This window comes from Lotus japonicus, chromosome 3, assembly GCF_012489685.1.
Source record: "Lotus japonicus ecotype B-129 chromosome 3, LjGifu_v1.2".
In the NCBI taxonomy this organism is placed as follows: domain Eukaryota; kingdom Viridiplantae; phylum Streptophyta; class Magnoliopsida; order Fabales; family Fabaceae; genus Lotus; species Lotus japonicus.
The window spans coordinates 72,143,086-72,156,455 of NC_080043.1; the positions used below are offsets into that span (position 1 = coordinate 72,143,086).

At 37.5% G+C, this 13,370-nt stretch overlaps 3 protein-coding genes across 3 annotated transcripts; all 3 read left to right on the top strand.

The window, feature by feature from the left end:
- The first annotated feature begins 3,007 nt into the window (after positions 1-3,007).
- On the top strand, positions 3,008-3,502 carry LOC130744663 (SKP1-like protein 14). Its single transcript, XM_057596827.1, has one exon. It carries the CDS (start codon positions 3,008-3,010, stop codon positions 3,500-3,502), a length of 495 nt encoding a protein of 164 aa, XP_057452810.1.
- Positions 3,503-4,236: 734 nt separating this feature from the next.
- LOC130744664 (uncharacterized) lies at positions 4,237-4,998 on the top strand. The gene has a single exon (XM_057596828.1). It carries the CDS (start codon positions 4,237-4,239, stop codon positions 4,996-4,998), a length of 762 nt encoding a protein of 253 aa, XP_057452811.1.
- A 3,907-nt stretch (positions 4,999-8,905) lies between these two features.
- Positions 8,906-9,459, top strand: LOC130744665 (uncharacterized). The gene is made up of 2 exons (XM_057596830.1): positions 8,906-8,966; positions 9,041-9,459. The coding sequence occupies exons 1-2, from the start codon at positions 8,906-8,908 to the stop codon at positions 9,457-9,459; spliced, it is 480 nt and encodes a 159-aa protein (XP_057452813.1).
- Positions 9,460-13,370: the final 3,911 nt, after the last annotated feature.

Below are 13,370 nucleotides of genomic sequence, written 5' to 3' on the forward strand. Positions count from 1 at the left end.
CAGTTACGTAAAATCAGCAAGAAGTAAAAAAATAGATTAATTTGATTGCCACATACTCTTCCCATGATCAAGTAAAGCGATTATCCACGTTATTCAAACTTTTAAAACTTAAAACAATAAACAACAAACCTGTTTTTTGGTTTTTAAAATAAGGGGAAAAGTGTTGTGAAATTGGGTTAAAACAGAAATCAAAACTAAATTTACCGAACAAGTTTTGTTTTGAAAATAATATTTCAAAACTAAAAACAACAACCACCCCGAGCAAGCCCTTAGAAATAACATAATTTATGTTTCCACTACACAAATGAAATGGGTATGTAATTTTTGTTTGAAACTTTCTCTTATTTTAATGAAATGGATATGACATAGTATAAAAAATGAAAATCTTGGGAGCCTGGGGTGCTAGGCTGTAGCTCCGCCACTGCATATCAGATATAAATATGTGATGGTAATGATTTTAAAATTTGGAATATGAATTTATTAAGAGTTTAATGGATATGCACTGACAGTGTAAAATAGTTTTACACAGACATCCAATTGAATTTCGCCAAATCAGAAAATATCTTATTCTTTTAATTAAAATTAAAGTCAAATGTAATTAATTCTCCTATGTGGCATGCTTTGGTTGGATGACTGTGTAAAACTATTTTACACTGTCAGTGCATATCCATTATTAATTATTGTATTTTTTAGAAAGATAAAATTATATTATATGAACAAAAGGGTATAAGTGGGTACAATCCAATTCGCGAACGTGATTAAACCAAACCAAACACATCATGGGTTGAATTGAGCCATTGGTTTGGTTCGGACTCTTTTTACCGAATCTAATCACCACCAGTTTAGGAATTAGATTTGGAGATTGAATATCGAATCAACCCAATGGTATTAGAAAAAAAAATTATACCATCCAGTCAAAAGTGCTTCAACCTATTACATAATTTACTTTTACTCATTTATGTTTTACACCCTAAAACATTTACATATTTATTTTTACCTTGTTTATGCTGGATTACATGGATTATGAAATTTTTGTTCTTTTGACCATGTTGGGTTATATGGAATTTCTATATTATTTTTATAATTTTTCACATTTTTAAATTTCGTGCAAACTTTAAAATAATTAATATTTATTATTTTGAATCCAACAACTTGAACCGAACCAACTCAATTGAGATCGGGTCTAGAAGGCAAAAATTAAGAAATCTGAACCAAAGCAGACCAAATATGTTTAATTGGTTCATACATTTAAAAACTTTAAATCCGAACCAACCCAGTCTGATTACTCTTCTAGTAATCACCATAGTGTCTTTTGAACTTTCTAATTAAATACAACAATAAATAAAATAAAAAATTATTTGATATGAAAATAAAAGTGTATAAGTGAAATAAAAAATAATATTATATAATAAAAAATATTTTTTAATATAATATATAATAGAAAAATTAATTTTTTTTTTGAAAATAATAGAAAAAATAATATGAAATAAAATAAAGAGAAAAAAGAGGACCATAAGTAATTAATAAAAGGCTTAAAAGCACATTTGGTCCCCCACGAATGAGATTTGTGCAAAATGAGTCCCTAAACTATTTTTTTAGCATTCTCAGTCCCCCACGTTATCTCCCGTTACCAGTTTTGATCCTTATCGTTTTTCTGTCAAAAATCTAACGATTTTTGGAAAATCTAAAAACATTCATGCACTATTTTATCTTCTTCATACATCATTCTATGCTCTTCATACGTTCTTCAACATTTTTCCAGAAAGAATGGAAAAGTGGGAAAGAAAAAAAACAAAATTCATAAAGCCATAACCCCACCCTAAATCTCCAACAACGTCAAAACCCCAAACCCAAAATCTCTTTCTCAAGAGCCACCACCTCATCTCCAGATCCAAAATCTGAGCTGCCAACCTCAACCACCACAACACGTCCTCTTCTCCTTCCTTCCATAGCAGCCTTCTAACATCCAACCTTCAAAGCTCCTGCTCCTCTTCTCATAGGAACCACGACCACTTCTCTCCCCCGAATCACCACCACAGCCGCCTCCTCTATCCAAATCGCATCGCCGCTGCTCCGTATTCCCCTTTCCAGCGCCGTCGAGACCTCACTCAGCCACCTTCAACCCAAATCGCGGCCTTCTCTCTCGTTAATGGTGTTTTATTTCGAGTTTTCTTTTCAGATCTGGATGGTGGGTTTGGTGTAGGTTGAGGATGAGTTTCCAGATCTGCTTTGCTGTCTCGTTTTTGGCTCCATTACGAGGATTTGCTATTATGACTTTTTGTGACAATCTGACTTGGCATCATCTTTTGGGATTTGGATGCTTGCCGATTTGTTTTTTGGTTGAGTTATGATTTTTTTGCTGCTGTTTGTGTTCCACAAATTGGGATGTTTTGCTGCAGTTTGTGTCCATGAATTGGGGTTTGTGATTTAGGATGAGGAAACCCTAGATCTGGTTCTGAGCATGAGTTTCTGATCATTGATTTTAAGGTTTTTGGTGAATTAAATGGAAGAAAGGGTTGTGATGATGAATTATTTTATTTTCTGGATTTAATGTTGGAGAAGATGATGAACATGAAGGAGGATGGAGATGAAGATTCAAGATTATTTTAATTCTAATTAAATTTATCAATTTAAATATTATTAAAAAATTCCACGTAGGCAAAAACCGTTAGTTTTCTAACGAAAAAGATAAAAGGGACCAAAACTGATGACGGAGTATAATGTTGGGGATCAATAATGCTATTTTTGAAGTTTAGGGACTCATTTTGCACGAAGCGCATTTGTGGGGGACCAAAAATGCTTTTAAGCCTTAATAAAATCTCAAAAAGTAGTTCCTTAACATGAAAGTATCTCTATTTTTTCATGCCAAAATCTTATCTTAATTCAATACTATATATACGTCTCTCCCTATATATAAGGGCAGCGTGTCTTCGCTGCAAACTCAGATTATACCCCTCTCTCTCTCTTTTTTTTTCTCTCTGTCTCTAGAATTCTCTCTGCAACAACAATGGCGGCGGAAGCAGCATCATCATCATCCTCATCAAAGATGATATCACTGAAGTCTGCAGACGGCGACGTCTTCGAGGTGGAGCCATCGATTGCAAAACAGATGCAAACCGTGCAGACCTTCATTGCTGATGTTGACGCCGACGCCGACGCCGTCATTCCCCTCCCCAACATCTACACCCGAGAGCTCAGCAAGATCATCGACTACGGCAAGCAACACCGGGCCGCCGCCGCCAAGGATCATGACGCCGAGTTCTTTAAGGAGGTGAACGACGAGGAGATGATGGAGCTGATTTTGGCCGCGCACTACCTGAACATGACGGATCTGTTTGAATTCCTGACCCAGGTCATGGCCGATCGGATACAGAACAAAAGCGTGGAGCACGTGCGGAAGGTCTTCCGTTTCGCCGATAGTGGTTACACGGCGAAGGAAGAGGCTGAGATCCGTGAAAAGAATGCATGGGCCTTCAAGGGCGTCGATCAGGACGATGAATGAGGGTTGAATTCTGCGGCGAAAGAATTAGGGTTCCGGAGTGGTTAATTATCTCAGAAATCTCAAATCAATATACATTAAAACCTGAATTTGATGATAATCCATGGGAAATATTTACTGTTCAGATTTGCAATTTTATTAATAAAAGTTGTTAAAATTTTCAAAATTAATCCATGGCATCTTTGGCCTTGACCTGCCTTGAAATTTAATCGAGCGTGATAGAGAATTCATGGGAGTTTCAGACTTTCATAGGTTTTCTGAAATTTTATTTAATTCAAAGTTAAAATCAAAATTTGTTTTTTTGATCATGTGAATTATTGACATTATTATTATGTTTTTTTGGTAATATCAATAAATTGTAAATTTTTTTGCCTTGTTAAAAAATTTTACTAATTAAGTGAGGGAGGTCTAAGGATCAATTCCTGAAGGGTGCAATTGATCTTTCCGGTGAAGAAAATAATAATAAGGACTCAAATTATTAGCAGTCATTTTTCCCTGCGCTCGGTCTCCTAGGGTTTGAGACCGTCAACGTCTAGGGTTTTGAGGGTGTGCGCCGCCAAGGGATTTTTGTCTCTTTCCGACATCGCTTTCCACAACGCAACGTGATCCAAGGCTCCACGCTGCTGCTGTGTCTCCTCACGCGAGTGTTTTTTCTGGTCAGTTAGAAAACGCGGGTGTTTGAGGTTAACGCTTCCTTTTGTTAGCATGTTTCTATTTCTACAGGTGTTTACTTCGCCATGGCAGATAGCTATGATGTGATCCTGGAAGGTGACGAAACTGAGGTGTTGGATGTTGGTGTCATTGAGGTTGACCCGATGCTCAAAGAAGACGTGTGGCTGCTAGGGAAGGTGCTAACCAGTGACAGAGTGCCGGCAGGGCCTTTCCGTATGGTGATGCAGAGGCTATGGGAGTCACGTAACTATGAAGAAATCCGACACGTCGGTGTGAATTTGTTCTCATTCAGATTCAAGAAAACAAAAGACAGAGATCCGGTTCTAAAGTCAGGGCCATGGTTCTTCAACCACCACTTGCTAGCGCTGAACTCTTTTGACGCCACTGTCAATCCGACCGAGATACCGATGACGAGAGTTCCGTTTTGGGTGCAAGTTCATGGACTCTCGTACCCTTTCCGCACTGTGAACGTGGCAAAATCTCTAGCTAAGGGCTTCGCCGGCTTCCTTGACTGGGACAGAAGACGAGATGGCGAATGTCTCCGTCTTCGGGTGTGGGTGAACATTGAGGCTCCACTGCGGAAGGGCCAGTTAGTGGCGGGCGGTGCACGAGAACCATACAAGGCTATTTTCAAGTACGAAAAGCTGCATGATTTCTGCTTTCGATGTGGGCGTCTTGACCACATAGCAAAGGACTGTAGGCAAGTGCAAGTGGCGACTAATCCCCCTCGCTTTGGGGTGTGGCTACGGGCGACAGTGGCTAGTAATGGGGGGGCGGGATTCTGGCTTGAGGAAGGGAAAGATGGAGGGACAGCGGTCTGTGCATGAGGATAGGAAAAAGAAGGAAACGACTAAGGGCCAAGAGGAGGACTTTGGTGAGGATGATCTTGGATATTTTGAGGATGAGTTTGAAACGGAGGGTGACACGTCCAACATTATTGCTTAAGGGCCAGAGGACAGTTTTGAATTTCAGGTGGGAGGGACCTCTAGAGAAATAATAAAAGGAGGGACTAGTGATGCTACAGGAAGGGTTTTTGATAATGGCTCATTGAACCACCGGAAGAGATTAGCGAGTCATCCTCTGCAACGGGTTCCGGAAGCACGGAGATTTCACCACCTTTGAAGAAAATCAACTCTATTAATGGATTGGGATCGGCGGCGGCTGTGGATCAGCCCTGCCCACCTCAATGAGGACCTTATCATGGAACTGTCGCGGGCTTGGGAACCTGGGGGCAGTGCGGGCTCTGCGGAGGCTCATCCATTCTGAAGTTCCCAATATTGTGTTTCTTATGGAGACACGACAGTATTGTTCTGAGATGCTCACGCATCGTGGTATTGGTAATATTTTCCCCGTTCAGTGTGTCGGACGTGGGAGATCTCGCGCCGGGGGACTTTGTCTCTTGTGGCGGTCAAAGCTCGATGTCACTATTATTAATGCGTCACTTAACCATATTTTATTTAATTTGGTCCATCCGGACCACCCTTCTGTGTGTATGCAAGTGTTAGCGGTGTACGGTTTCCCGGAGAAACATAACAAAGCTCGTACATGGGAATTGATTACCCTGTGTAAACCAGTTTCTGGTGTTCCGTGGCTATGTATTGGTGATTTTAATGACATTATTTCCCCGTCAGATAAGCTTGGGGGTGCTCCTCCAAATGTGGGTTTCTTGGAGGTGGCAAACCAAGCTTGTTCTGATTGTGGGCTTCACAGGGTGGAATCTACAGGCTATACTTTCACTTGGACGAATAAACGAACTTATCCAGCTACGGTGGAGGAACATATTGACTATGCTCTTGTTAACGATGCTTGGGATGTTGTTTGGCCCGTATCTTTGGTCCTTCACTTGGTGCGATACCATTCGTACCACAACTCGATTGTTCTAAATTGTGGTGCTTTCAGGTCTAAGATCAGAAGGCCGAAGGTCAGATTGTTTCAGGTTGAGGAATTGTGGCTCCAGAGCGGATATGAATGTAATGAGATAGTGTCAGAGGCTTGGAGTGGTTCCGATCAGTCCTTGGTGGGTAAAATGGAGGGCCTGGGCAAGGCTTTGGACTCTTGGGGTAAGGCAAAGTATGGTGACCTTTCGAAGAAAATAGCTGATGCAAAAGCTTTGTTGCAACATTTACAGAGGCAGGTTCAGACGGAACAAGTACAATTAGCTTTGAGGGAAGCTGAAAGTCATATGGACAAGTTGTTAGAACAGGAGGAAATCCTGCGGGGCCAGAGATCAAGGGCAATTTGGCTCAAGTAGGGGGACAGAAACACTCGTTTTTTCCACTCAAAAGCAACTCAAAGGCGAAAACGAAACTTGATAGAGGAGCTCAAGGATGACAATGGCCGATCCTATGTAAGGGTTGTGGATATTAGCAGAGTTTTGTCGGACTACTTTCGAGAATTGTTTTCTACATCCAATCCTTCTGGTATTGAGGAGGTAACTGAGTTAGTGGTGAACAGGGTCACAGAGGCCCACCTGGGTGTTATGAATGCACCTTTCTCGCGGGAAGAGGTGGAGGAGGCGCTCTTCCAGATGCACCCGACAAAGGCACCAGGTTTAGATGGCTTTCCAGCACTATTCTATCAAAAGTTTTGGAGTATCATTGGCGATGAGGTAGCTGGTTTCTGTTTGGACGTCTTACAGGGGAGAATTATGCCAGGTATGATTAATCATAATCACCTTGTTTTAATCCCAAAGGTAAAGAAAGCTGTTTTTGCAAATTAGTTTAGGCCGATAAGTCTTTGCAATGTTATTTTTAAAATTATAACTAAGACTCTTGCCAATAGGATGAAACTGATTTTGCCTGATTTAATTAGTGAATCTCAAAGTGTGTTTGTTCCGGGTCGTCTGATCACAGACAACGCTTTAATAGCTTATGAGTGTTTTCACTACATGAAGAAGAGGACTATAGGTAGGCACGGGATGATGGCTCTTAAGCTTGACATGTCAAAGGCCTATGATCGTGTGGAGTGGCCTTTTGAGAGCTATTTTATGTAGCATGGGGTTCCCGCACTTATGGGTTAATCTTATCATGAATTGTGTTTCTTCTGTTAATTTTTTAATTATGCTAAATGGGAACCCACAACTGACTTTCGCACCTCATCGGGGTTTGCGACAAGGAGACCCATTGTATGCTTATTTGTTTATTCTTTGTGGTGAAACTTTTTCCGCCTTGATTCAGAAATCAATGGCGACTTCATTATTGCATGGAATTAAAATTGCAAGATCTGCACCAGTAATTTCTCACCTTTTGTTTGCAGACGACAGCGTTCTCTTTGCTCGAGCAAATGTTCAGGAAGCAAATTGTGTAAAAGCAATTCTTGCTACCTATGAACGTGCTTCTGGGTAGATGATCAATCTGGACAAGTCAATGCTTTCGGTAAGCCGCAATGTACCGGAGAATTGTTTTCATGAGCTGAAAGAGCTTGTAGATGTTAAGGCAGTGGAAAGCTATGACAGGTACTTAGGATTTCCATCCATCATTGGAAGGTCTAAAACCCAGGTGTTCAGATTTGTCAGGGATCGTGTGTGGAAGAAACTAAAGGGGTGGAAAGAAAAAACTTGGTCCCGTGCTGGCAGAGAGGTATTAATTAAATCTGTAGCTCAGGCTTCCTTCTTATGTTATGTCTTGTTTCATATTGCCTGATGGTCTTTGTGAGGAAATAGAGGGAATGATTGCTCGATTTTTTTGGGGAGGTGATGCCTCCCGGCGTGGTTTACACTGGTTGAGTTGGAAAAAGCTTTGCTGGCCCAAACTTAGTGGGGGTCTCGACTTTAGAAATTTTAAGCATTTTAATTTGGCACTTGTGGCTAAAAATTGGTGGCGTATTCACACATCGCCGGATTCTCTATTGGCTCGTGTTTTTAAGGCTGTCTATTTTTCAGGTGGCTCCATTGTCGGAGCAAAGCGAGGTTATAGACCAAGTTATGCTTGGACTAGTTTTCTAAAGAGCTCTTGGATGTTTGAACAAGGTGGATGTTGGCGAGTGGGTAATGGTACTAAGGTTCGTATTTGGGATGATCAATGGCTCCCTCATGGGGCGCTCCCTCATGGGGCGCCTATTAATTGTCGCCAAGAGGTAGTTGAGGAACTTGGGCTCAAGATGGTGGCTGATTTACTTTTACCTTCGGGGAAGTGGAACAAGACTTTAATTGAGTGGACATTTAGTCCCGCAACAGCTGAAAAAATACTTGTTGTCCCCCTCCCTTTAACACCTATGGAGGATTGTCTTTTTTGGTTGGGGGCTAATGATGGAATTTATTGTGCCAAATCGGGTTATTTGTTTTTGCAACAGGTGGAAGGTCAAGAGGTGGCCTCCTCTTCAACGATGTTGTTGATGGAGGAAGCTTTGTGGAAAATTTTTTGGAAGGCTCCTTCTCTTCCTAGATGCAAGGAGCTCTCTTGGAGGCTTTTCAATGGAGCTGTACCCGTTCGCTTAAAGCTTCGCCAAAGAGTTGTTGATGTGGATCCGGGTTGTCCTGTTTGTGGCTTAGAGGAGGAGTCCATTAATCATTTATTCATGAGATGCGAGGTGGTGAAAGCTTGGTGGTTTGGGTCGAGTTTGGGCATCCGAGTGAACCCACAACAAGATCTTCCAGTTTTCTTGCACCAGCTCTTGCGCGACTTGGATGAGGAAGGGGTGGGTGAGGTGTAAGGCTTGCTGTATGCAGTTTGGGAGGCGAGAAACAGAGCTGCGTTCGATGACCGCCGTGTAGAGTGGCAAATGGTGCTAGCCCGCATGGTGGCGCCGCGCCTTCCCGAGGAGGAGACAGAGAGGACACGAGCTGCGGTGGTGGCGGGTAAGTGGACAAGACCAGCTAGAGGAAGAATTAAAATCACGTTGATGCATCAGTTGGGATGGACAAACTTGCAGGTTTTGGGATGGTGGCAAGAGACTCAAATGGTGAAATAATGGCTTATGCTTCAAAATTTCCCACTATGGTCCTTTCGCCGACGGTTGGAGAGGCACTCTCGCTTCGTTGGGCTATGGATTTGGCAATACAGTTGGGATTCCGGAGGGTTGTGTTTGAGACGGATTGTCTTCCTTTATTCCAAGCTTGGAAGAAGGCGTCAGGTGGCTCTTATCTTCTTACTGTTATTCAGGATTGCTTTCATTTTTGTAATTTTTTCGACTTTGTTGATCTTTCTTTTGTTCGCCGTGAGGGCAATTGTGCCGCTGACTTTTTAGCGCGGAACGCTTCTACCTTAACCAATGAGGTTTGGGTTGAGGATGGTCCGCCGGGTTTATTTCCGTTGTTGTTGGAGGACATTTTGGCTTCTAGGCCAGCTTGATTTATATGAGATTATATTTCTTTCAAAAAAAAATTATTAGCAATAAAATTATTATTTAACCATTTAATAAAAAATAAGAAATTTATCAAATTAATAAACGATCCAATTTTAAAATGATAGCGTCTCTTCTAATCTTTCAAAAAAAGTATGGATTTGAATGCATTTTTAGAATTTATTTTAATAGCTAAATATGTTTGTCATCACTCATTAGTGATCACTAAAAATTTAACTTTTCTTATTTTGGTCCCACTTTGATGACTTTGGTCTTTTATCTTTTAAATGACATATATAACTTTGGTCATTTATCCTAACACGTTTTTATAATGTATAACCTTATTATTATTTTTATTTAAAAAAAAAACTTTTTTTTATATGAAATGTCTAATGCTTTTTCCTTTTTTTCTTATTAAAGTATTTAGCATATCTTCCAATGACTTGTCTCCCTTTAGGTTTATTATTATCTCCTTGATATCTCCTCTATTTTTTAGTTAGACACTATCAACTCTTATTTTATTGGGAAATTGCGCTAATCTCCCTTGATATTTATCATTATTGCACCGATTTTCCCTAAGATTTATCATCATATTCATAATACTCAACATCCCTCTCTTGTTTTTAATGATACATAAATGAAGGGGTGTTAATACATTTTGCAAAATACAGGGGATGTCAGCGCAATAATGATAAATCTCAAGCGAAGTGAGTGCAATCCTATCGTAACATATACTATATACTATTTTCGAAATAAAAAAGTGACAACTCTGACAAGTGTCACCCCCTCATTCTATACATTTTTTCATAAGTTTTTTTTTTCTTTGATACTATAATTAGTAGGTAAATGATGTCATATTTATATTTTCTGATTTTTCAGTAATTTAAATATTAAATAATTTCATATTTTCGAAAATAATTAATATTGCACTTAATGGATATTAATGACATTAGAATAATTAACAAAAGTCAATTATGATTTTTTTGAAAATAATCAATGCATTAATATTGTATTGAACGGTTAGTAATGACATTGAGATAATTAATAAATGTCAATTGTTACTTTTTTTAAATAACTACTGTATTAATTTGACATTTAATGTCAACTAATTAATAAAAGTTAATTGTGACTTTTTCACCATTAAGAATAAGATGTACACCCTCTGGTCACTATTATAAGCAAAAGTTGCTTTTTAGATTCATTCAATAAATGATGTATGTGGTCATTAAAATGGTCACATACATCATTTATTAAATGAATCTAAAAAATTAACTTTTGCTTATAATAGTGACCGGAGGGTGTATGTCGACAAAGTTTTTTTTAATGACTATGGTTATTTTTTATATTACAAAATAAAAATAGTATTGAATGTAATATCTTACATTCAAAAGGATATCAGATATGCCATCAAAAAATTGATACTATCAAATAGTTTTATAGAATTGATTTGAAAACTAACGAAGAAGTTTTGTATTTTATGTTTTCCTATATACATCTAGAACGATTAAAATGGTTTTGGTATATTGATTTAAAGCATAAAAAATTACAATAAAATAAACGAATTAAAATGTAACTAGTTTTTACTACTCCCTCCGTTCCTAAATATAAGAAATATTTCAAAAAAATTGCGCTTATTAAGAAAACACTTAATGTGTCTAATTAGTATATTGATTTTTTAAAAATGCATACATTCTCCATTATTTACCCTTTGTCATTTTCTCTCCCTAATAATCCTTGCATTTATTACATTTTACTATACTTATTGAAATGAACTCACCATTGATATACTAAAAAAACATAATTAGTTGGATTAGTATTAATTAATGGTAGGTGGTAGTTTTGGAATTGAAAACATACAATTAAAGTAAGGGGTAAATATGGAAGAGTACATAACATTTTGCTAGATTATTGTAAGAGGTCTTATATTTAGGAACATGAAAAATTTGAAACTATGTCTTATAATTAGGAACGGATGGAGTATTATAGAAGACAGTTCTCATTATCATTATGTTTTGCAATGATAATAAATAAGAGTCAAATGAAATCTCATTCACATGTTAGCGTATACCTTCCAAGACCAGTATTTACTCATGACCAATTATATGTGACGCTTTCAAGAGTTACAAGCAAACAATGGTTGAAGATTCTTGCACTTGATGATGAATGAAAGATATATTCAACAACAACGATTGTAGTTTTCAAAGATGTTTTTAGTAGACTTTAATTTAATTATTTTTAAATATTTTTATGACGTACATGTGTTAATTTATCTTTAAATTATACAGTCGTGTCATTCGTTCTTCATCTGTGCATGACAAGAGTCGAGTACTAGTTATCCCATATTTATTATCTTTCTATCAATTATCAAACACTATTTCAGTATTTCTCCTTTTTAATTCTCATAAATCTAAAGTAGTAAATTTCAAATAAAAAAAATTTGAAATAGAGAAAATATTGATTATATTATCTTTTATTATAAGTTTCCAGCAATTATGAAAGATAGTTTTTATCTCAATTAGATAAAATTACTAAATTAGTCTCTTTTTCACGTCTCTCTATATGGAGATACATTTTTCCTCTTGTAAGAAAAATATAAGGACATACAAATTCGTTCAAATAATATAGTATTGTTTAAACCTTAAAAGTGACATGAACTACTTTTTCTCAAACTTCTTCTCTCATTTCTATATGCTTTGTTCACTAAATATATCTCTTGTAGTCGTCTCTCTCGATCACTTTCAATCTCACTTTTGAGATCCTATAAGTAGATGGTGTTTTCGTTTTGTAAGGCAAGATCTTTCTTTTCTCAATATTCTTTCTTTGATCATGTGTGGTATCCACTAAAAATAAATTTTACTTCTTTTTGTTTTTACATCAGAAACATGGATTGATCTCTGGACCTTCTCACCTCAACCTACATATTTCCTAACTCTTACCACTTGAAATTAAATTCACATAAATTTCAATTATTTAATAAAAAATATTGAAAAAAGTATTAAAGTAAGTGTTATTAGTGTTTCTCTTTTAATTTTAGCACGAAACGAGAATGTTGTTTTATGTTAATGGCCAGAGTTATAATAAGCTATGATGTGTTTTTTTTTTAAATGTACACATTTTTTAACATGAACAGAATGTATGAAAAAAAGAGTAGATAAGAACTCATACAACATAAATCAAATTTAAACTCTAAACTAAATTTACAACCAACAGATTTGTCTATCTTCTTTCTTTTACTCACTCCTCTATGACAATGTTAATGTTGTGGGACAAAGATTGTCGAAACATTATAACTGGGAGTGATTCTCAAATGGTAGTGAAACTTATAACTCAAGGTTGTGATAATAGTCATCCACATGCTACCAGTGTTTTGGATATTAGAACCAGAGTTGGGACGAACCAAAGAGTCACTGTTTGCACATTTTCATAGAATCTAACCAAATGGCAAATTGTTTAGCAAATTTATCGCATGATGTTTCTTTGAGTTTTTATTTCAAGATAGTGTGAGAGTTTCTTTCCGATGATTGTTACAGTTCAGTTTGTTTTGGGTTTCGACTTACTTTTTTTTTGAAAGTAGAAGAGATATTACTAATGGAGACTGGAGTAAGAAGCCAAGAGAAAAAGTTCAAGGCCAATTACAAGCTTTCCCCAAAGCATGGAAGAAGGAAACAAAATCATAATACAAAACAAAAGATCACAAAGGATCAAAAGGTAAGAACGAACAGGAAAAGCAAAAAGCATAAAAGAGAGAGGAGAAACCAAGCACCATCTAAAGACTAAGAGCAACTCCAACCCACAATTTCTTATCTGGTTTCTTAACACACTATTCAGCACTATTCCTGTGGGCCCGTACTGCCACATCAGACTTAAGAAACTCCTAAGAAACTGAAGTAGATTTTGCTCCAACCCATGGTTTCTTAAA

Excerpts from the sequence above, each read along its gene's own strand:
- LOC130744663 (XM_057596827.1), top strand. The coding sequence starts at position 3,008 with ATGGCGGCGGAAGCAGCATCATCATCATCCTCATCAAAGATGATATCA.
- LOC130744664 (XM_057596828.1), top strand. The coding sequence starts at position 4,237 with ATGGCAGATAGCTATGATGTGATCCTGGAAGGTGACGAAACTGAGGTG.
- LOC130744665 (XM_057596830.1), top strand. The coding sequence starts at position 8,906 with ATGGTGGCGCCGCGCCTTCCCGAGGAGGAGACAGAGAGGACACGAGCT. Across the intron at positions 8,967-9,040 it reads ACGAGCTGCGGTGGTGGCGG|GTTTTGGGATGGTGGCAAGA; the intron begins GTAAGTGGACAA and ends ACAAACTTGCAG.